At 40.7% G+C, this 25446-nt stretch overlaps 1 protein-coding gene across 1 annotated transcript in view; it reads left to right on the top strand.

The window, feature by feature from the left end:
• The window catches only part of rb1 (retinoblastoma 1), a 197664-nt gene extending 173113 nt beyond the window's left edge, over positions 1-24551 (top strand). The window contains exons 20-27 of the mRNA XM_043700386.2: positions 1491-1642; positions 10756-10860; positions 11522-11635; positions 12024-12187; positions 13054-13084; positions 14963-15105; positions 15280-15332; positions 22305-24551. Of these exons, the coding sequence (XP_043556321.2) occupies positions 1491-1642; positions 10756-10860; positions 11522-11635; positions 12024-12187; positions 13054-13084; positions 14963-15105; positions 15280-15332; positions 22305-22378 (836 nt within the window). The 3' untranslated portion in view covers positions 22379-24551. The remainder of the gene's footprint in view (positions 1-1490; positions 1643-10755; positions 10861-11521; positions 11636-12023; positions 12188-13053; positions 13085-14962; positions 15106-15279; positions 15333-22304) is intronic.
• The last annotated feature ends 895 nt before the right edge of the window (positions 24552-25446 follow it).

The raw sequence follows: 25446 nt of genomic DNA, 5'->3' as shown, positions 1-25446 counted from the left end.
GTCTCTGGACGTATTTCCTTGAATATCCTCCCTGAGTACAGCCGTAATGTTATCTTTATCAAAAATGCCACTCCCCATCCTCTCTCGCATTTCTGTAATTGCTATGATATCCTAGTGCCATGTTCTAATCATGTCCTTCCTGAGTTCACCTGCCTTCCCTGTTCGGCCTCTTGCATTGAAATAAATGCAGTTAAAGTTGTTGTCCTACCTTGTTGTCCTTTATGTTCTCACAGTTTGAACAAGTTTGAAATTGTAGAGGCCAACAATAAAAATGGTTTGAGAACATTTGAGTAATCAATGGCTGATCCTGTATCTACAGTTGGAAGTGTCCCAGCTATGGTTGAAAAACTCCCTGATTTATTTTACTGATATCTAAGGAACGAAAATTAAGAGACAGCCAAAAGGAAATCACTAAAAAAAAAAATACTTTGGCATACACACAAGTTTTAGAGGGCATTTAGTGGGTTACTGGATTCTGCCCACCACATCTACATCCCTGTTACTCCCTGAATGACACATGAGGATGCTGGAGGGTGTCCTTGAACCCCTATCCCCTCATACCAATTGAGAAAGTGACCTGTGTTGGAAAAACGTTGTTGTCTAAGTTTTCATTAAGATCTGTTAATTACCAATGAATTAACCAGGAGCATGTAATTCACAATGTTTATGAAAGATTAGAACTTAAAAGGTTTCTACTGTGCCATTATCATTCCCTATGTAGAAGAGCTATCTCTTTCCTACAGGCCACCTTTTGAAAAGCTGATGCTAGAAGGTTAACAATAACAGCCATTTAAGTGCAACCTAACATTATCTAAATTCCTAGTTTTTATAATCTTACAAGGTAAATTGACATGTGTTGAAAACAGATAAAGCAGTTGGTGAAGTGATAGAAGCAGTTGGAATTTCCTTTTTGTCTAGTAGAAAAATGATTGTCTTTGGCTTATGCACAGCATAGACCATTTGACCATTATTTCATCCAAAAATAAAACTTTCAGGCTTCGTTTTCAGTACTATCCTTTAGAAGGATATATTTGACCTCCTGTTTCTGAAAGAGTTTCCATTGTAATAATTTATATTCTTTATTCAGCTGAATGAGTCATCCTGTCAAGGCAATTTGCATCAATTTTTTTTTTGTCTACTTGAAGCCTGACGCCCTCCATTTCATCATGTGTGTGGTTACTTCATCCTGTGTTGTGATTTCATCAGTACTTCCTTCTTTAGTTGCCGTCCAAAAGCTAATAGATTAATCCAACCTCCCCCATCAACTCCCAGCAGGTTTTCCTGTATAACATGGCTAATTCATATCAGAGCATATTGAAAATCTGAGTATAATACTGATATGTATCTAGGAAGCTTTGTCCAACTTGAAAATGCATTTCTTTGCAAGAATTACGTGAAGACTCTTTTGGTTGTTTTGATAATATTCTGTGAAAACTTATTGAGTGCCAAACTAAGATGACTTAACTTCTTGCCATGCGTTATTTGTGCAGTATATCGATTGGCATATCTTCGATTGAACACCCTCTGCAACCATCTTTGTCTGCCATCTGACCATCCTCCGCTCGAAGCTATAATATGGACTCTGTTTCAACATACCTTAGGAAATGAATATGAACTCATGAGAGACAGACACTTAGACCAGGTATCATGTGCTATTTATTTCATTGAGAGACAATTGAACTGTCTTCCATTGTGGCTTTTTTGGTACTTGGAACATTGATTCCATACAATGCGATGGCATCAAAACTGAACATGATCCTTGTTGCATGTGAAGGGGATCAGGATTGAGAACCCTGAATTGTTTTCCTCCTAACATAAGATCAGCATTTTTCAAATTCATTTCCTAGCCACAGCCAGCAAGATTGAGAGACTGGCTGCCTCTGGGCAGATAGATCTTCTGCATTATTCTTGATGGTTAAGGGGATCAAAATTTACGGGGAGGAGGTGGGAGAATGGGGTTGTGAAAGTTATCAGCCAAGGTTGAATGGTGGAGCAGACTTGATGGGCCAAATGACCTAATTTCTGCTCCGATGTCTTGTGGCACAATTTATCAGTGTCAAATGAGAAAGTATTCAAGAGGAAGCAGCACAGTGTGGGAGGAGATCAGATGTTAGACTGGGCATGATCAGTTGGAGAGTTGTGATCTTGGACGGGGGAATGTTTTGGATGCTGGGGCCAGAGAGATTGGGAGTTTGGTGCTGGAATTTTGGATGGTTTATGATTGAAGACCGGAGAGATTAGATATTTGGAAGTGGAAGTGGCAGGGGAGGTTGATGCTTCCTTGTGCAGAGATGGGGGAGGAAAGCAACAAGAGAGATTGTGGGTCATCAATGACTGGGCATAAAACTGAAGGTATGTCTCGGGACCCAATGGAAGACCCAACAAGTGAACCTCCAAAAGAATTTTAACTGCTGATGAAAATATCCCCTATTCAGTTGGTCCCTCCATGACTATCACAATGGGGAAGGACTTTTGGTACTTGCCTGGGTAATTAGCCAAGAAATGTTAGGCAGTTTAAAACCTAGTTTAACTCTTGGCTAACTACAGAAACAGCTGTCCATTGAACTCTACCAGACTAGTCCCCTGAATTAACTTGCTGCCTTTATGACTGGACCCAACTAAACACCCCCCTCAAGTCAACAGATCCCTCTGACCCATACCAACTATTCCCTCCAGTACCATCTAACAACTGCCCAGTCAGACTACACTCTAACCAATCACACTCTCGCCCCCTTCAATCTAACCTGAATATTCCAACTGCTCTCCCAATCTAAATGCCTTCTGGTTACCCCTCCTATCCAAACTGAGTGCTTCCCTGACCTGACACAATCCAGTGAATTACCTACCCAAATCTACACTCATATCGTGTTATGTGCACAAAGCCACCGCATCCACATACACACACACCGCCCCCCACTCATCCAGATACCTACCTTCCAGCAGCCCATTTCATGCACCCATCATACTAACATTTCACGTCCTCCAATTTTAACCGCTCACCAAACTATCCATAGACTCAGTCATCCACTATCCAGTCACTCCGTCATCGATTAACATTCAGACTGGACTTTTAAATTTGGCAGCTAGTGCCATGAAAAGAGGTGTATCCTGTTGTTCCCAGACTCTGTCCTCCCTAACGACATTATGGATATACTTACAGAAAAAACAGGCTACAGCTGTACAAAAGGGCAGCTCACTGCTGCCTTCTCAAAGCCAGCGAGGGATGGGCACTAAATGAATGAGAAAACAATTCTATGAAAACCAGGATTATATAGAAACCAGTCAAAGAGTTTGGTGCCGGAAAAGCACAGCTGGTCAGGCAGCATCCGAGGAACAGGAGAATCGATGTTTCAGGCATGATAAAGGGTTTATGCCTGAAGTATCGATTCTCCTGCTCCTCAGGTGCTGCCTGACCAGCTGTGCTTTTCCGGCACCAAACTCTTTGACTCTGATCGCCAGCATCTGCAGTCCTCACTTTCTCCTTTTATAGTAGAACCAGTAGAAATATGCAACTGCATCTGTTTGGGGAAATATATGTTTGCACCGCAATGCAATAATCACAGACATTGCTTGGGAGATCCATGCCAATGCCTTTAAATTCTCCATTTTAAGATACTTATTTCATAAAAGTGACATTACAGTAGGATTTAGTAAAACAGAATGCTTCAGTAAACTGAAGTTACGAGCATGAGCTCAGGAAATAACTTGACTCTAACGTGGGATCAGACCAAGCAAACTCCTGATAATGAAAACTGGAAATGCTGAAGAAACTCAGCAGGTCTGGCAGTATCTGTAGAGAGAGAAAAACAGAATTAATGTTTTGAGCCTAATTACACTTTGAGTTTTGCTAAGTTAGGCTAACCCTAAAATGTGGGAACTGAAGTCCATTGAATCTGCCCTGCCATTCAGTAAGTTCATGGCTCACCTCATAATCCCAACTTCACTTTGCTGCCTTTTCCCCATGATTCCCTGACTGTTTAAAAACCTATCTCAGGCTTGAATGTGCTTAAAATCCAGCCTTGACAGCTCTCCGTGGTAAAGAATTCCACAGATTCGCTACTCTTTGAGGGAAGAAATTCTTCCTCGTTCCCCGTCTTATATGTGCAACTCCTTATTCTGAGACTATGTCCTTTTCTCTGAGACTCTTCTACCAATGGAAACAAGCTATCCACCTGTACCCTATCAAATCCTTAAAAAGCTTGTATCTTTCAATAAAGATTCTCTGATGCTTCTAAATTCAAAAGAACACATGCACAACCTAGTCAACATCTCCTAGTAAGAAAATCCATCCATATCTGGGATCAACAGAGTGAAACCTTTCTGGATAGCCTCCAATGCCGGCTATTTTTCAATAGAGAAGGGGTCCAACATCTGTCATGGTATTCCAGCTATGGTGTAATACCTGTATAGTATTAGCAAAACTTCTTTACTTGTATACACCATTTACTTGCCCCATTATCTGCTGAACTTGGATGCTAGCATTTTGTGATTCATGGACAAGGGCACTTATCTAGTGAATTGGCCATGCTAAATTGCCCGTAGTGTTAGGTAAGGGGTATGGGTGGGTTGCGCTTCGGCGGGGTGGTGTGGACTTGTTGGGCCGAAGGGCCTGTTTCCACACTGTAAGTAATCTATGTTTTTCAATTCCCTCACTGGAGTAGGGCATCAGTGGCTGGCCCAGCATATATTGCCCATCCTTTGTTGCCTTTGAGAAGGTGTTGTGAGCTGACTTGTCCATGTGCGATAGATAGACCCACAATGCTATTAGGGAGGAAATTCCAGGACTTTAACCCAACAATACTGAGAGAATAATGATATATTTCCAAGTCAGGATAATGAATGACTTGGAGGGGAATTTGCAAGTGGTAGTGGTGCTCCCATGTATCTGATGCAATGTCCTTCTAGATGGTGGTGATATGTGTTTTGAAAGATGCTGTGAATTTCTGCGTTGCATCTTGTACATGGTACACACTACTGCTATGTCAATGGTGGAGGAAGTGATGCTGTGGATATGGTGCCAGCCAAGCAGGCTGCTTTGGCCTGGATGGTATCAAACTTCTTGAGTGTTGTTGGAACTGCATTGCTCCAGGCACTTGGGCAGTATTCCATCACACTCATGACTTGTGCCTTGTGGATGGTGGACAGGCTTTGGAGAGTCAGGAGGTGAATTACTCACTACAAGATTCATGGCTTTTGACCTGCTGTTGTAACCTTTGTATTTATGTGGCTAGTACGGTTGAGTTTCTGGTCGATAGGGGATTCAGTAATGGTAACACTATTAAATATCAAGGGTTGATGGCTTAACTGTGGTCATTGGAGATTGTCGTTGTCTGGCATCCGTGTGGCACATTTGCACATTGACTGTTTCAGTATCCGAGGGATCATAAATGGTGCTGAATATTGTGTAGTCATCAATAAGCATCGCCACTTCAACATTCACAACTATGTGTCACAACTAGCTGACAGAGTTTTCTTTATCGCCCGATTCTCTCAGTTGGTCAAATGCAGGCTTGATATCAAGGGCAGTCACTCGTCTCCTCTGCAGTTCAGTTTCTTTTGTCCATTTTATGAACCAGTCACTCTGTCCTGAGGTTTTCTGCAGTTTTTCTCCATTTAAATAAGAATAGCTTCTCGATTCTTCCTGCCAAAGTGCACAACCTCCCTAATTGTTTTCCTACCTATTTTTGTGTCATCTACAAATTTGGCTATAGTACATTCACTTTCCACATCCAAGTCATTCATATTTGCTGTAATTAATTGGCGCCAACACTGCTCTCCATAGCACTCCAATAGTTACAGGCTGCCGTCCTGAAATTTCCTCTCCTATCCCAACTCTAATGTTAGCCAATTCTCTATCCATGCTCATATACTAATTCCAAAACCATGGATGTGATCTTACCTCATTATATAGCCTAACATGTTGTACCTTATCAAATGCCTTCTGAAAACCCAAATATGTTACATCCCCTACTTCCTGTTTATCTATCTTGCTTATTACCTCCTCAAAGAATTCTATTAAATTTGTTAGGCAAGCCAAGCCAAGCCAAGCATTCATTAAGACAAGCCAACTTGATCGTTTCTAAATGCTGTGCTGTAACTTTTTTTGTAACAATGTAACTAACTTTCCCACTCATAGACTTTAAGCCAACAAAAGTAGCCAGTTTTGAAGCAGCTAGTCTGAGGGATGTGTTCATCTTCTGGAGTAAAGTGTCCTGGTAATTTTCACCTTCCCTGGTGTGGCACTATATTAGCAGTTGCTCAATTTAGAATTGAAGTTCCTTGAGCTACAAACCCTTACTATGGATGTGTTTGCTCTGGATCACCTTAGTGTTCAGCAGCTTCCACATGCTGTGGCAGCAACACATCACCTTTTCTGCCATTGCTATCATATTTGATTTAACTGGATAATTTGGTGAAATTCCCTGCTCTGTACGCTTCACTGTAATGATATTTTGTTTTTATAAACTAAAATGAATAAAATGACCAGTATCAATCTAATACTTAAGCAGTTTTTTTATGAAAAAAGAAAAGTACTGGAGACCCAAATACAAACTGAAGACTCTTATTTTTACTGTAAAGACTGAAATATTCACCAATCCTACTCACCAACCAGCTGCTTTCCCTGCACCCACACCAGTTTGTGGTTTGTGATGTCACTCCATAGCTGGTCCGCCGCGGCGAACGGTGACGTCACTCCGCCCCCACCGGCGCACGGACAACAGCTACCACCGACCGTACAGCCTCCACGATCGCCGCCCAGACAACCGCCTCCACGATCGCCAGGAAGACCCTCGCCGACAGATACGTGGTTGCTGCGAGATCCAATGCCACCGGGACCAGTGCCGTTTCTGCCCGGGGTGCCACTTCCGCCCCCGGAGTGGCCGTCGCCACACCCACTTCCGCCCCCAGTGATGTCACTCACCTGTTCAAGGACCACTCCGCCCCCACACCAGGTCCGAGCTCCCAGCCCTGCCGTATTTTCACTATCCCTCCAGACCACCTCCTCTTTGAGGATAAACGATCAGTCCTCAGCAGAGGCCTCATCTCCATCCCCCTACGCTCCCGGATCAACGAGTTCGACATGCGGCTAGACATCGAGCATTTCTTCCGCCGCCTTCGCCTCCACGCTTACTTCTTCAACTAGGACTCTCGCCCACCCTCTGACGACCCCTTCTCTTGCCTCCAACACACTCCATCCACCTGGACACCCCATCCACCTGGACACCCCGTGCTGGCCTCTTACCTGCCCTCGATCTCTTCATATCTAACTGCCGCCGTAACATTGACCGCCTCAATCTGTCCACCCCTCTCTCCCACTCCAACCTCTCACCCTCACAACACGCAGCCCTCTGCTCCAACCCCAACCTCACCATCAAACCGGCAGACAAGAGAGGCGCAGTGGTAGTTTGACGCACCGATCTTTACACCACTGAAGCTAGATGCCAACTCGCGTACACGTCCTCCTACTGCCCCCTTGACCATGACCCCACCTCCCACCACCAAACCATCATCTCCCAGACCATCCATAACCTCATCACCTCAGGAGATTTCCCATCCACTGCCTCCAACCTCATAGTCCCACAACCCCGCACCACCTGTTTCTACTTCCTACCCAAAATCCACAAACCCGACTGCCCTGGCCGACCCATTGTCTCATCCTGCTCCTGCCCCACCGAACTCCTCTCTGCATACCTCGACACGGTCCTGTCCCCCTTAGTCCAAGAACTCCCCACCTACATTCGGGACACCACCCACACCCTCCACCTCCTCCATGATTTTTGCTTCCCCGGCACCCAATGCCTTATCTTCACAATGGACATCCAGTCCCTATACATTTCCATCCCCCATGACGAAGGCCTCCAAGCCCTCTGCTTCTTCCTCTCCTGCCGACCCAACCAGTACCCTTCTACTGACACCTCCTTCAACTGACTGAACTGGTCCTCACTCTTAACAACTTCTCCTTCCAATCCTCCCACTTCCTCCAAACCAAAGGAGTAGCCATGGGTACCCGCATGGGCCCCAGCTATGCCTGCCTCTTCGTCGGATATGTGGAACAGTCCATCTTCCGCAGCTACACTGGCACCACACCCCACCTTTTCCTCCGCAACATCAATGATTGTATTGGCGCTACCTCATGCTCCCACGAGGAGGTTGAATAGTTCATCCACTTTACTAGCACCTTCCAACCCATCCTCAAATTTACCTGGACCGTCTCAGACACCTCCCTCCCCTTCCTAGACCTCTCCATTTCTATCTCGGGCGACCGACTCAACACAGACATTTACTACAAACCGACCGACGCCCACAACTACCTAGACTACACCTCCTCCCACCCTGCCCCTGTAAAAACGCCACCCCATATTCTCAATTCCTCCGCCTCCGCCGCATCTGGTCCCAGGACGACCAATTCCATTACCGAACAACTCAAATGGCCTCCTTCTTGAAAGACTGCAATTTCCCCTCAGACGTGGTCGGCGACACTCTCCACCGCATCTCCTCCACTTCCTGCTCCTCCGCCCTTGAACCCCGCCCCTCCATTCGCCACCAGGACAGAACCCCACTGGTCCTCACCTTCCACCCCACCAACCTCCGGATACATCGTATCATCCTCCATCATTTCCGCCACCTCCAGACAGACCCCACCACCAGGGATATATTTCCCTCTCCACCACTATCAGCATTCAGGAGAGACCACTCTCTCCGCGACTCCCTCGTCAGGTCCACAACCCCCACCAACCCAATCCCCGCTCACCTCCGTCCAAGGCCCCAATGGATTCTTCTATATCCTTTGCAAATTCACCTGCACCTCCACACACATCATTTACTGTATCCGCTGCACCTGATGTGGTCTCCTCTACATTGGGGAGACAGGCCGCCTATTTGCAGAACGTTTCAGGGAGCACCTCTGGGACACCCGCACCAACCAATCCAACCACCCCATGGCTGAACATTTTAACTCCCCCTCCCACTCCGCCAAGGACATGCAGGTCCTTGGCCTCCTCCATCGCCAGACCCTGGCCACATGACGCCTGGAGGAAGAGCGCCTCATCTTCCGCCTAGGAACCCTCCAACCACAAGGGATGAATGCAGAGTTCTCCAGCTTCCTCATTTCCCCTTCCCCCACCTTATCTCAGTCCCAATCCTCGGACTCAGCACCGCCCGCTTGACCTGCAATCTTCTTCCTGACCTCTCCGCCCCATCCCCTCTCCAGCCTATCACCCTCACCCTCACCGCCTTCCACCTATCGCATTCCCAGCACCCCTCCCCCCTATCTTTTATCTCCGCCCGCTTGGCACACCCTCCTCATTCCTGAAGAAAGGCGTATGCCCGAAACGTTGATTCTCTTGCTCCTCTGATGCTGCCTGGCCTGCTGTGTTTTTCCAGCTCCACATTTTTCAGCTCTGATCTCCAGCATCTGCAGTCCTCACTTTCTCCTGACTGCAGGTCAGCCTCTCGATTCACAATTTTTTATCCTCCCATTTACCTTTGGCTCTGATGAATTTACTTGCAAAAACCCTGGTTGAGGTATTTCTATCCACATTTAGTCCAAATTTCCACTTCGAACCAAATTGTAGTCAATATTCTCACTCTGCCATTTTGCTGCAGTCTCACACTAACCGTGCTAACCTCCTTTGCACTGCAGTGAGTTGCTACAGTTGGATTCAGTATCCCCAAGCTCTGAGTAAAGAAGTGTGAATTTCCTGCAGGCTGGTTCACACTCACGTGTTTTAGGACATGTTAGGCCATATCCTTGTTTCTGACTTGAAGGTAGTGGAAAAATTCCAGTTATCCATTAAAGTGTTTGCGGTTGATATATAATTTTAATAAAGTTAGTGACTAAGTTTGCATTAGAGAGAGTTCCGAAGAAGGGTCACTGGACCCGAAACATTAATTCTGCTTTCTCTCTCATCTGCTGAGTTTTGTTTATGTTGGAGATAGTGTTGCCTACTCAAAAAGATTGTTAACTATCACAAACAATGTGGAGTTCTTTCATGCTCTTAATGCAACTTGGTGAATGCCCCAACACTGATATGTCGGGCAAGGACTTGACTGATACAAGGTCTAGCCCCCTGTACAAAGTTAAAATGGGCCAATATCTCGAGATTGTTTTTCAGTTATCTGCTACCATCAGTTCATCAAGTACTAAATAATGGTGCCTTTAAAACTGAACCAAACTGAGTCCCTTAAAGAGGACCATCTCTTAATTCTTTTTCACCAGTGCACTGAATAATGTGTATGTTCAAGAAGGCTTTTTGGAGACTTCTCCATGTTGACAGAACACACAATCTTAGCTTTTATTGTTACCTCAACACTCTAGTCTCTTTTGGTGCAACACTCACCTCTGCTGGAGATGCCATCAGTCTTACCACAATAAGTAAGTGAAACAAAAATATTAAATCTATATGTTTAATTGTATAACTCGTATAATTATCATAATTATGCACACATTTATGCTATTGGGCTTTGTGAAAGTTTTGTAACTATTACTATGACTTAATCTGCCTGCATTTTATTGCTTCAATTCCGGTTTTCATTCGTAACAAAATCGGAACTAAAAGGAGGTGATTCTGAAAGCTGATAGGTTATTTCCTTCCCTACACTCCTATATTTCACATTCATAACCTGTTATAACGAATGAGTTGTGCACATTGCAAACTAAACACTTGATGAGAAGCATGTGATTTACAAGTATGTTTTGAACATTTCTTCTATGGGAATATATGTATATTAACAAGTCTAACTGTGTTTTAACAGATAATGATGTGCTCCATGTATGCCATTTGCAAGGTGAAGAACATAGACCTTAGGTTCAAGACAATTGTTACTGCCTACAAGGACTTGCCAAATACAAGTCAAGAGGTAACTCGGACATGTTGCAGAGATTTTTTCAAGGGAGGAGGATTTGTTTTTTGGCCCTTCTTCCAGCATGACAAAAATATTATGTATTCCAAGACAAGAAAAGTCCATATTTGCTTGCACAGCTTGTTGGTTTGATTCGGTGCTCTCATCCTTCTCCCCACTTCATCTCTCCTGTTCTCATCATTGTATCACACAAACACACGCACCCACTCTTCCTATTCATTTTCTAAAATTACATTTAGTTCCTTCTGAAAAGACAGCAAGAAGTCACTCTTCAGTACCTCTGGAATACTGTTACAAGCATTTAAAAATTGTTCTCATTCTAGTTCAAGCAAATCTAATCTGTTTAGATTATGGCTGAATGTTTAGTAAAATTTACCCTAGCAGCTGGTCAGATTTTGAGGTTAAATATTAAAGCACGTTTCTCCAACTATGGAAATTCAGAACAACTAAATTCATGATGTCCTTATCTGGTGTACTTATCATATGACTTATTGCTAAATGATATCTGCTTCAAAGCAATGAAAAGAACAAATTTAAGTCTTCTTGTCAGACTTGACTAATTTTACTGAAGTATTAAGGCTCACTGCATTTGCAGTTCAGTTAACTCTGAGTAAATTGCTTAGCTTAATTAAGGCATTCATTTTCTTTCTTCCTTAAGACCTTTAAACACGTGCTGATCAGAGAAGGGCAGTATGATTCCATTATAGGCTTCTACAACCTGGTGTTCATGCAGAGGCTGAAAACCAATATCCTGCAGTACGCTTCAACACGTGTGAGTAACTTATTATCTGTTTTTCCAACAAACAACATAGTGTTGCATGTATGAGCCGAGTAACTAATAATTTTTGATATTTTTAGTGCAATTTCTGATGTCTGTGGCTGAGTAAAATAACATCAGCAAATGTTGCAATCTACACTGCCAGGGATCCACAATTATTTCCTAATAGCTCGAAAAATGCACTGATTACTATGGTTTACTGTTAATACTGCAACATTCACTGACTTAAATATAATGCTACAGGATTTTACACTCCCATCACTAACAAATCGACAATAATGTGATAATTGTTTGTTTCCATATCTTCAAGTTGTCCTATATTGAAATATTAAAACTCCAGGGCTTATCTGTGAATTTATTCTGTACTGTCTCTTTTAAACAGCCACCAACACTCTCACCAATACCTCAAGTTCCTCGCAGTACATTTGGTTTTCCAAGTTCTCCACTGCGTGTGCCCGGTGGAAATAACATTTATGTATCTCCATTGAAAAGTCCATACAAAAGTGACGGACTACTGTCCCCAACAAAACTGACTCCAAGAACACGGTCAGCATATTTAAACATTCATAATGCAAATTGTGGCTCATGTTCTAGATCTCGATTTCTGATACAGATATCAAGTGCAGCCCAAAAGATAATCTTACTAGTGCTTTATTAACAATGCCAGAGCAAAACATTGTGCATGCTGAAAATCTAAAATTAAACAAAGTACTGGAAATATTCAGTGGATTAATCAACTTCTGTGAAGATAGAAGCATGGTTAATATTTCAGGCTTATTCCTTATTAAAATACATTTGTTCCCTGCTAGTGGCTTACTTTTCTGATTGATTTATCATGATAAGTCAATGTGCAGTTAAGGTAGTGATTTATTCAAACTAGTTTATGTTATAGCTTTTAAAAACTAGCAAATATGGTTTCTCTGTCAAACTTCCATTGAGGTAGAATGTATCAGATGATGTTTTGCTGAGTGATTATGATCACCTTAAATGAAGAAGTAGGGACATCAGTTGAGATTAATTCTGTAAAGCACCAGGGTACCGTTTCTGAACAGATTAAGGGACCCTACTACAGATTAAAACTTTTTTTCTTGCAGAAAACTTTGAAACGGTTGACTTTTTCAGGTTGTAAGTTTGCTTGCTGAGCTGGCAGGTTTGTTTTCAGCCATTTTGTCACCATGCTAGGAACGTCATCAGTGAGCCTCCAGTAGAATTTTTCCCACAGGTGACATTAGAATAGCAGAATTGCATTGATTAAAAACAACATGCTATTAGTAGCAATGAGTTCTTATCCTTTTTCATTACCTCTATGTATGATTTTTAAAAAATATTATCTTTGTACAATACTTACAATGTCAAGCCCTCAAGAATGGTCTTTCTTTTCATAACTGATGAATAATTATTTGATTTCACAGGATATTAGTGTCTATTGGGGAGCCATTTGGGGTGAGTGTTACTTTTTAAAGTCTATTGTGTATGCAGAATTGTCACCTTAAAGCTCCTTAAATGTTTTGTTGTATTATGTCGATATTAGTTTTCCAGATGTAAAACATCAAGCTTGATAATGACCTAGGCTATTGAAATAGAAATATTTGAATACTCAATTCACACAGTTAAATAATGATCTTGAATATATTCCTTCATTGATGTTAATCATTTCAGCAAAAGTACTGTACTGCAGGGATCTTCAAGTCAAATATCAGTGATTCATTGATTCATACATTCGTTAGTATTGGAATCAGATTCTGAAGGTTGAAATTTAAATCCCAATCAGCAAATTTGAAAAACCACCAATGTTCAGTCATAATTTTGATGTTGGACTGGGGTGGACAAAGTTAAAAATCTCACAAAACCAGGTTATAGTCCAGTGGGAGGGGGAGTTAAAGTGTTCAGCCATGGGGTGGTTGGATTGGTTGGTGCGGGTGATCCCAGAGGTGCTCCCTGAAACGTTCTGCAAATAGGCGGCCTGTGTCCACAATGTAGAGGAGACCACATCAGGTGCAGCGGATACAGTAAATGATGTGTGTGGAGGTGCAGGTGAATTTGCAAAGGATATAGAAGAATCCATTGGGGCCTTGGAGGGAGGTGAGCGGGGATTGGGTTGGTGGGGGTTGTGGACCTGACGAGGGAGTCGCAGAGAGAGTGGTCTCTCCTGAATGCTGATAGTGGTGGAGAGGGAAATATATCCCTGGTGGTGGGGTCTGTCTGGAGGTGGCGGAAATGATGGAGGATGATACGATGTATCCGGAGGTTGGTGGGGTGGAAGGTGAGGACCAGTGGGGTTCTGTCCTGGTGGCGAATGGAGGGGCGGGGTTCAAGGGCGGAGGAGCAGGAAGTGGAGGAGATGCGGTGGAGAGCGTCGCCGACCACGTCTGAGGGGAAATTGCAGTCTTTCAAGAAGGAGGCCATTTGAGTTGTTCGGTAATGGAATTGGTCGTCCTGGGACCAGATGCGGCAGAGGCGGAGGAATTGGGAATATGGGATGGCGTTTTTACAGGGGCAGGGTGGGAGGAGGTGTAGTCTAGGTAGTTGTGGGAGTCGGTCAGTTTGTATGGGATTTTATCTTTCCCATAGTAATTTTCTTTTGATGCCAGCTATACTGGACTTCTGGCATCCAGGAGTGATATCCAGGAGGTGGGCGGCATGGTGGCACAGTGGTTAGCACTGTTGCCTCACAGCGCCAGAGACCCGGGTTCAATTCCCGCCTCAGGCGACTGTCTGTGTGGAGTTTGCACGTTCTCCCCTGTCTGCGTGGGTTTCCTCCAGGTGCTCCGGTTTCCTCCCACAATCCAAAAAATGTGCAGGTTAGGCAAATTGGCCATGCTAAATTGCCCGTAGTGTTAGGTGAAGGGGTAAATGTAGGGGAATGGGTCTGGGTGGGTTACGCTTCGGCGGGTCAGTGTGGACTTGTTGGGCCGAAGGGCCTTTTTCCACACTGTAAGTAATCTAAAAGGTTTATTTGGAAGCACTAGCTTTTGAAGCACTGCTCCTTCATCAGGTGGCTAATAAAAGAAATTCTAATGACAGTCCTTTAGAAGTTCCCCAAGGGGTTTAGCAGTGTACAATCAAGCTGATCCTACCCAGTAGAACCATAAAAGCACCATTAAATTGCCCTAAGTAATCTCAGTTTACAGTACCAAGTCTCAACGCTGTCTTTGGAAACGTGGCTAGGAGATATTTTCCTTAACAGGAGTCAAAATATATAGATTATGGAAAGTAACAAAATAGGGATATTGGGTTAAAAAGTGAAAATTGTGTGTTATTTTCTCCTCCAAACTGGACTTAGATCTATCATGTAACTGTCACCAAAACATATTGTTTCAGTCACCAGAAAAATTCCAAAAGATCAATCAGTTAGTGAGTTCCAGTGATCGTCACCTTAAGAGGGCTGGAGATGCAGGGAGTCTGCCAAAACCTCTCAAAAGGCTTCGCTTTGATATGGATGGTCAAGATGAGACGGACGGCAGGTAAACAAAGAAGCCAATTCTGCTGCTTCATTCTGTACCTTTTCAGAAATCAGCCAAAAATAATTATCTTTCAAGATGAAAATTGTTTCCGATTGTAGCAGAAGAGCCGAATCTGTGTGACTTACTAGATTCTTACTCATTGTTTCATATGTTTGTTGTTTTTCTGCTTTTTAGCAAGCACTTGTCTGGGGAGTCCAAACTACTGCAGCAAAAGATTGCTGAAATGAGTAAGTGGATTCGAATTTTTTACAAATTATTGATGTGTGAGTACATTGTGTCTGGTTTTCATGTCCTATGGTTAGGTTATCTAGCACTCTAATTAATTGGTTCTGATGAGGAGTTTGCTAAGTTCTTAGCAGGCTGTCTAACCTCAAAAGCTGAATTCTGTGTGAGGTTATATTGCTTAGCAACAATGTTTGCATCACAGTTTCAGACAGATGTTTAGGAATTACATGAAACCAGATATGAATAGACCAGCATCTATGAAAGGCATTCTAGAGTACATTAGTTTCATATTCCACAACATGCCATGAACTAAAAAAATCATTTTCTGAGCCCTGTAAAGGTTGACCCAATTAGTAAGCTTGTCACCTTGGAATAGATGGCCTGGTTTTAAAAGTGTAGGGGTGAGTGATAGCCAAATGTTTTGTGGCTTTTGGCTTATTGTGTCAAAGTGAAACCTCACTGATTGTGTAGTAATCCAGATTTCATGGCTGAAAACTGAGCAGGTTTCTTGCAGCAATAAGAAACATGGAGTTGTTACTTGAATGATGCACATTTGGTGTATTATCTAAGTGTAAATATTGCTAGTGCTTTTACTGAATACCTTTTGATAAATGAGCTCTTTCAAAACACAATTATTTTTACACTTACATATAATAACAGGTAAGGAAATTCTGTGCTGCAGTCATGCAACAAGACTGTAGATTTTCATATGACAAAAAGTATTCTTTGCTTTTTGCATGTGTTGTTATTGTACTGTACAGATTACTTATACTTCGGATAATGCAGGTTTTGATTTGGTGGTTGGTCATCTAATCTTTGAAGGAAAATCTTTTCCCAGAAATTGTCCTGTTTGGATGTGGACCAGATTGCCTAGAATGAAAGTCCTCCTATGTTCTTAATCTGGTCATTTATGTTCCAAGTTTTAATATCTACAGTGGTTAGTGTTTTTTTTTAAACTACCATTGCTCAAATTGGATCTTTTTCTTTGCTGACCATAATCTAATCCAGCTAATAGGGAAGGACAATTGATTAAACAGCTTAAGGTGCACCATTCTGCATAAGGGTAAAAGGAAGCATGTGTCCATGAATTATCACAGCCAATATGAGTTGCTGACACAATTGTGCATGATGCTCTAGCCATTTAGCCAACTGCGTTCCAATGACCTCACTCCTTATGACCTCATTCTGTGAATAGTGAACACACAAATGTGGGAATGGGGTATCTTGATTGGGAACACAGCTATCACCCTGAAATCTTCCTGTGAAAACCAGACATTTCCCTCTCTGAATGCAGTAAACGAAGAAAAATTTTTGCGAACATTTTGAAATATGATATATGGTTTTATGGATGTTCACATAAATCACATTGTTGAAATCTTTGTAACTACCAAACAGTATTTTTGGTGACATCACTCTGAAGTCCTTACTTGTTCTGCTTTTAAAGTGACTATAGTTCTAGGCCAGTGTTATAGCCAAGGAGAAGTTTCTCCCTAAATAAAAACCAAAAGAACTGCAGATTCAGTAAATCAGAAAAACTGACATTGCTGGAAAAGTTCAGGTCTGGCAGCAATTGTGGAGAGGAATCAGAGTTAATATTTGGGGTCCAGTGACTCTCCCTCAAAACACTCTTTCTGAGGAAAAGTAACTGGACCCCAAATATTAGTTCTGATTTCTCTCCACAAATGCTGTGAGACGTTTCTCTCTATTTATTCCATTCAAGTCTGCCATGATTTCAAAAACCTCTTCACATCTCCTCGGATAACAGTCCCAACTTCTCCAATCCATACTCATAACTGAAGTTTCTCATTCCAGGAAACATTCTTATAAATCAAGTCTGTGCTTTTCTTAGTGTATGCACATTCCTCCAGAACTGTACAGACTAATATATTGTTCAAATTTGAATTTAATTTGCTATCCACCTCTCTGTAGTGTTGTGGCCTGCTGTTTGTGGTTATAATCATTGCAAAACTGTTAGTACTCGCCCTTGAGCCTTTGGCTTCGATCTTTATATCATCTTTGTAGAGAGGAGTAGTGCAAATGTTTTCCCTAGTTTAAGAAGGGAAGTCAGGACAGCTCTGGTAATTATAGGCCAGTGAGCCTTACTTCGGGTTGTGGGTTAAGATATTGGAAAAGGTTATAAGAGATAGGATTTATAATCATCTGGAAAGGAATAAGTTGATTAGGGATTGTCAGTGCAGTTTTGTGAACCTTATTGAGTTCTTCAAGAAGCTGACAAAACAGGTGGATGAAGTTAAAGCTATTGATGTGGTGTATATGGACTTCAATAAGGCATTTGACAAGATTCCACATGGTAGGCTATTGCGCAAATTACGGAGCTTCGGGATTGAGGGTGATTTAGCGGTTTGGATCGGAGATTGGCTAGCTGAAAGAAGACAGAGGGTGGTGGTTCTTGGGAAATGTTCATCCTGGAGCTCAGTTACCAGTGGTATGCTGCAAGCATCTATTTTGGGGCCACTGCTGTTTGTCATTTTAAATGATCTGGATGTAGGCATAGAAAAATGGGTTAGTAAATTTGTGGATAACTCTAAGGTCGGTAGAGTTAGGGATAGTGCCAAAGGATTTTGTGGGTTACAGAGGGACATAGATAAGATGCAGAGCTGGGCTGAGAAATGGTAAATGGAGTTTAATGCAGAAAAGTGTGAGGTAGTTCATTTCGCAAGAAATAACAGATATGCAGAGTATTGGGCTAATGGTAAATTCTTGGCAGTGTAGATGAGCAGAGAGACCTCAGTGTCCAGGTGCATAAGTCCCTGAAAGTTGCTAGGGTTGTTAAGCAGGCACATGGTGTGTTGGCGTTTATTGGTGGGGGGATTGAGTTTAGTCACGAGGTTATGCTACAGCTGTACAAGACACTGATAAGGCCGCACCTGGAGTATTGTCACTGCATTATAGGAAGGATATGGAAGCTTTGGAAAGGGTTCAGAGGAGATTTACTAGGATGTTGTCTGGTATGGAAGGAAGGTCTTATGAGAAAAGGCTGAGGGAACTGAGGTTGTTTCATTGGGAGAGAAGGTTGAGAAATGACTTAATTGAGACATATAAGATAATCTGAGGGTTAGATAGGGTGGACAGTGAGAACCTTTTTCAGAGAACGGTGAAGGCTAACATAAGGGGACAGAACTTTAAATTAAGGGGTGATAGATTTAGGACAGATATTAGGAGTAGTTTCTTCACTCAGTGTAGTAGGGGCATGGACTTGCAACAGTAGTAGACTCGCTGACATTAAGGGCATTTAAATGGGCGTTGGACATACATATGGATAATAATGGAACGCTGTAGGTTAGATGGACATCAGATTATTTTCACAGGTCGGCGCAACAAGGAGGGCCAAAGGGCCTATACTGTGCTGTTATGTTCTATGTTATAGCATTTAAGCACATTGTAGCACATGTGCATTTAAGTGCGGAAATCTAGAAGTTGCTTGCAGGTAGAAACCTTATGTATTATCTAAATTGATGCAAACTTGTACTTCAGCAAGAGTTAAGATTAGTCAGAAATTTACAGGTTCATAAAATCCAAAGTAGAGTGCCAAGTTGGATCCAAAATTGGCTCTGACCAGAATCAAAGAATAATAATTGGTGCATCTTTTTGTAACCATTTTAATTTGGGTTTTGCAGAGAGTACAAAAAAGATTTATGCAGTTGATGCCAAGAATGGATAATTTTAGGCAATGAGAAAAGAGAGGTTGAAGTTTATATTCTTGAGAATATGAGAGGCTCGGGGGATATTTATTTGAGATGTATAAAGTCATGGGATCCTAGATCTGATATCACAGAGGTTGATGGCTGGGGCATTGAGTTAAAGTAATTGATCGTAGGATTAGAAAGGAGTTGAGTGCAGTCCTTTATTTCGCTTAATGAAGCTTTGCTACCTTCTGACTTTGGAAAGATCACACCTGGAATTCTGTGCACTGTTTTGGCCTCTTTATTTAAGGAAGAATATCCCTGCCTTTCTGGAGAGAAAGCAGTGTCAATTTTCTGGGTTCAGTGACCCTCCTTCAATCCAGCATCCACAATTGATTTTTGCTTAAGATTCTGAAGGGAATTGTTTCAACTGGTGGGGTTAGTCTTCGGATACATCAATCATTTGTTATTAAGATGAGAACAAGTTTCTTCATCGAAAGGGTTGTGATGTTTTAGAGTTCTGTTCTCCAGAGAGTTAAGAATGCTCCATTGTTGAACATAATCAAGACTGTGATAGATAAATAGATATATTTTCAGTGTCTCAGGGAATCCAGGGATATGAGGAAGCAGGAGGTCGAAGGTCAGCATGATCATACTGAATGGTGGATTGGGCTGGAGAAGCTATTCCTCCTTTGCTCCTATTTCTTCTGTTTTGTTGATATAAGTTGATGCAATATTGACAGGAAAATCTAAGTATAAAGAATTGATATAAAAGAGGAACTGTATCAGAATAGGGTGAAGCTAACCTTCAATCCCATATAGGCTCACTTGCTTCAGGACACTGAAGTATGCACTCATTTTGACTTCCTATGAATTATCTTTCAAGAGTCTTCCATTACAATTTATTTTACCTCTCCATTATAGATTAGGCATGTGCAAGTAATTTGCAGAAAGGTAATTAGCTAGTCAAAGCTAATTTGTCTAGCTAAGTTGAATCAAACTTCTATGTCCTTAATAATTGGCCAAATTGCTCTTTTATTCTGATAATTTTGTTATTAAACTCATCAGAATTTACAAATGTGATATATATATATTGTCCCAGAGAGAGAGTTAGCTCCTCATATGTATTTTATATTATATAAACTGCTGTTAAAATTACAGCTAGAGAGAAACCGACCAATCAGTCGAAGCAGTTAATAGTCTACATAAACCTCCTAGAATCATAGAGATATATAGCACGGAAACATACCCTTCTGTCTAACTCCTTCATGCCAACCAGACATACTAAATCTAGTCCCATTTGGCCCATATCCCTCTGAATCCTTCCTATTCATATACCCATCTTATTCAATTTACTTATTGACCCCCCCTGCCAACCTATCCTCTATTCCTTTCTCCCTCATATACTTATCTAGTTTCTCCTAGATGCATGTTCTCACCATTAAGTAAATAGGATATCTTGAATTATTTTTAGACTTATCAAGGCCATGTCCATTTATGACCCTAGCTTTGGTGACTCCAACAAATAAATACCCTTTGTGTTGATTTTAATCAAATCCCTTCATAATTTTAAATGCCATTGTTGGATTCTCTGCAGTCTTCTGGAGTAAAGAGCGTCATCTTGTTCAGTGTTTCTTTCTAAAGCAACAAATGATCTTCTGCATCAAAAGGTAAATCAAAGAAAGCTCCTTGACTGAATTTGATTTGATAGCTTGTGTGATAGATTGGCTACGTTAGACTGCCAGGTAGGGAGGTCAAACTGTGTAACAATAAAAGGAAGAATAATTTGACTAAACTCCTGAGATTACTCTCCCATCCAGCCTCAGGAAATGTTTCTCACCCTGCTTTGATCCTGTCAGCAAGTTGCAAAGTTGCTGTCAGTTCAGAGGAGCATGTTTGAGCATGTATTATTTCTCAATCCTTAGTCATTTCGTGACACTGTACAGACTCATCAGCCTTGGACTGAGCTAGTGTTGCACTTAAGTGTTTACATTTTAAAGGTACAGGATATTTTGGAATTCAGGATTAGTCAGAACCATTTGTTGAGATTATAATGTAGTTATTGATTATCCAGCTATTTTTATTAAATATGTTATTCTTGCCTGAATTAGAACACTTCTAAAATTTATCTTGCTTGGTATTATTGTAGATAATTCAAAAAGCCAATATTCTGTGTGACCCCGCAGTTCAGAACTAAAATGGTCATCATTATAAGAGGGATGGAATAGATGTCAAGAGGGTCACATTGCCACTGAATACTGTGTTAATGTTAATCCATACGTGTACAGTTCTGACTATCAAATTACATGTATAGAAATTATAACAGTGACACAGGCCATTTGATCCAATCAGTTTTCCCTTCAAACAAGCAAAATGTATTTATCGGCAGTATTCCCATAACCCTTTTTCTTTATTTATCTATCTATCCAACCTAATCTTTAATGCTAATTTCTGCATACGTAATTTTTTATCTTGAGTTCGACTTCATTTTTTTTTCTTATTTTGACAAACAGCTTGCTTTGAATTTTTTTGTGCAGATATTAGTTCATACTCTTTTAGTTTTCATTTTCATATTCTCTCTCTATCATATTCACCTTTTATATTTTTCCATAACTATTGTTCTCGCATCTTGAACCCATTTATCCACAGTATCGTAAAATTATTAGTTGTTTACTTTTAATGAGATGTTTATTCTGTATATTTTTGAAAAAGATAATCCCATCTTCCTATCACTCCTCCGCAAACAACCTCTTCCTGCAAAACATATATCTTCTTTAACCATTATTGCCCCACCATTTAACTTTACACCTACCTATCTTTTCAATCCCACAGCAGTCTCTTTCTTTCTCTCTACGTGGACACTGTATGGCAAGACATTTGTTTTCCATTTTTGTTTGGTTTACAAACAGATTTGTTAATCCTTCTTCAAAACTATCCTATTTCTTACATTTGTAAATTGCAACACATGCATTTGAACCTCTTTTTGTTGTTTTACCATTATACATTCTCCGGTAGATGCTTTTGGTCTAAGCTAACAGTCTATTCCCTGTATTTACTGGTCCATTTGATTTGATTCCCTTACTTTATATATCTCTCACTAAATTGGTCTTTGTATGAGTCAATTTAATCTATTTGAAAGGATGAGTAAACAAGGGCATTCAGCACACAAGATATGCACAGTTTATTTTTATTCATGGGATGAGGGAATTGTTAGCTGGGCTAGCATTTATTGTCTGTCCCTAGATTAGCTAATCCTCAATATAACAAACTGGCTAGTCTAAATAATGAGAGGATTGTTTCATTCTGACAGTTTTATTAATTTTCCTACAGCATCCACAAGGAATAAGATGCAAGAACAGAAGCTGAAAGATGGAAATGGTGGTATGAAGAGGGAAGAAAGTTGAGTCGTTCATCTATCTCTGTAATGTATCTCCAGTGCATATGAGCAGAATCTTCTTCATGGTTGATTTGCATTCATTCTTTCTTCCCAGATTTTTTTTACATATGGAGTTTATTTCCTTTTACAATCTACAGTTAATTAGTTTAAGTCATTTTAGAAAATTGTTTTGCTAAACTCTAAGGCCATATTTTCCTCTGACTGTGAAGCTTTATAAAATGTTTGACTAAGTAATAGAACAGGCCTGATGAAAGAAGGTATCTTGCTTTTCTTCTGATTTTTACCACTACTAAGTGTTTACAAAAATGACCACTGAAGAAATCTGAATCTATAGCCTCAACCAAGGGCCATTCAGCAGACCAGATCTGCACCGAGTATATTAGCTGATCCTCAACAACAATCCTCAATCTTCAGCTCCATTCACCCATGCTTCCTTTCTCTGGCATTTCTAATGTGATTTGCATTAGTCTGCTTGTTTTAGTATAACATTATTTGTCTCACGCTCAATATTTAATGCAGGAACCTTTAGCATTACAACTTCCATTTTTGAATTCAATACTTCAATATGTCCTTTATTTGTATATAAATACATGGTGATACTCTGTTCAAATTGCAGATCTCTTGCTGGGTCCTTGTACTTGAGTCTGTGAACAGCTACACTTTTGAATCTAGCTGTAAATTGAGCCTGCTGTATTCGAAATAAGCTTTGCATATATTAAACATGTTCATGTGGATCATGTATCATAATCAGTGCAGTGGAGTTTCATCAACTTTGATGAAACTCTAATATGTTTTGTGTAATCTACAATTAGATGCACAGAATGTTTCAGTTCCACTGTTTAAATGCCAAGTAAGATCTAGTAGATGGTTGGAGCTGTATTCATGTTGGTAATTTTTACAAGTTCGAATATCAGTTCCATATTAAATGTCTGTCATCTTGATCTTTTTTTAAAATTAAATGAAGGCAATTAACACTTAATTAAGGAGGAGAATATGGCCTTAAATATGTAGCATTTGCACAAAATATGTGCAATTTCAATTTTATTAATGTTTTATTTATGTGTAAAATTTTACTTTTACAAACTAGAAATAAGTTTGTCTTTAGTTGAATTGTCTTCAAACAAATGTGCCTGTCAATTTTGGTTCTAGTGTTGATGCAAATGTAAGTTTGCCATAAGTCATGACACTTTTCACAATTTTAGGCTGACCTAAAGCAGATTACATCCAATGTACTGTATAATTTAATGCAGGAAATATTGCATATAGCAACCATCTTACCAACAGCAATTATAACATTGATCATCTTCAGTTGTTATGTTGATTTGAGGGATCAATTTTGGCTAGGACACAAGGAGAAGTTTTTGATCATCTCCTCTGAATAGGACAATGGGATCTTTTCCCTTCCACCTGAGAGGACAGTCAGAAACTCTGACTATGCAGTGCTTACTCAAGTACTGAATGAAGTGCCAGACTAGCTTATATCCTGAAGTCTGTGGAGTGGGTCTTGAACTAGCAGTGTTCTAGCCCAAATGTAAGAATCATCCTAGCCCAATGTCAAGGCTTGTATCTTTAAGTATAAATGATTTGACAAACTGCACTATTGATTTTGATTTGTGCATTGAAACAGTACCTAATGTTCTTCAGAGATATAAACTGATGCACTATTTAATTTTGCAGAGGTTATTATCAGCATTATGAATGAAGGCGTGAATATTAAGCCATTTTCCTGAACTTTGGCTTTTTTTACCTCAGACATACACAACAGCCTTCACAACTGAAATGCTCACTACTAAATCAAAACCTTGAAGGTCTCAAACATTTTGATGAACAAATTATGAAGTATGATCTGTGCTGTATTTACAGTGTGGTTAAACTGCCCTATAGACAGGCATTATGAATAATACTGACATTTAGTTGGGATAACTATTAATGTTGGATTGTTTGTGATAGTTGCCTGAGAAGTTGGAAACTGTTCCTATCTACAAAAAGCTCAATAACATGAATAGATATCAGTATTCATTGAATTTAAATAGTTAATAAATGGATTAAACATCTTTCCATCTGAGTAAAAAGGTACAGGTCTGTACTTGTTATTTGTTCAACAAGCGATCTATTTGACTGCACATTATGGTACTGTTTTGATATTTTTTATATATAAGTCAATAAAAATCTACAACATGCCTGTTGTTTTTGTTAATAGCTATAGCTTCAAAAAATCTATTTTTCAATCCTTTTCTGAACACACATTTCTACAGAGAGTTTGCCTTTCTGTCAATGCCTGGTTGTTTCATATAATTCAGGCTTGTCCACCTTTTTGATTGTAATATTTTGGGAAGCCTGTCTGGGAAGGAGTTAACATTCTCTTTACCCACCTTTTGCTCAAATCTGAGCAGATTCTCCATCCTCTTCAGCCCCACCCCTGTCCCTTCCCAACAAATGCTGACTCATTGCTGCTTGTGTGTATATCTCAGGCTGAATTAACATATGAACATTCACACAGCTTGCTACCCCACCAGAGTCCATTTCCTTTTGATTTAGGATGTAGGTTTGCTCGCTGAGCTGTAGGTTTGATATCCAGACATTTCATTACCTGGCTAGGTAACATCATTAGTGGTGACCTCCAAGTGAAGCCTTTTGATGTTAAACTCCCAGGTAAGCCTGTCAGCTGTTTAAAAAAAAACTTCTGATTGAGGAGCAGTACCTTGCAGAATCTTCCATAACGTATTTACCTATAAATGAAAAAAGGGTCACAAGTTCCTTAGGGCTCTTTGATGGATAGCATTCTGGTCCACTGGCTGTATGTTTGACTTGTCTGATCTAGTTTATGTAAGTGAAGTATTGAACTTTTTCCTTCTCTTTTCTAGCTGTTCAGGCTGCAAATTTTTAGATAGCAAAAGAAATTAGAAAAAAAAATTACAATGGATCAAACCTCCAACTATAGTGCACTTGGTGTACCACTGGTCTCTGTGTCCAATAACAGGATTCAAATGATTCAGCTGCTAACACAGTATCACAAATGCTGAACAAGTGAGTGACAATACCCTTAACATCTTACAAAATTTTAAATGAAAATAC

This window comes from Chiloscyllium plagiosum, unplaced genomic scaffold (genome assembly GCF_037043375.1).
Source record: "Chiloscyllium plagiosum isolate Xiang-an unplaced genomic scaffold, Cpla_swu_hap1 HiC_scaffold_12, whole genome shotgun sequence".
Taxonomy (NCBI): Eukaryota; Metazoa; Chordata; class Chondrichthyes; order Orectolobiformes; family Hemiscylliidae; genus Chiloscyllium; species Chiloscyllium plagiosum.
Note: the sequence above shows the minus strand (reverse complement) of the source record. Positions and strands in the feature narration are given on the sequence as shown.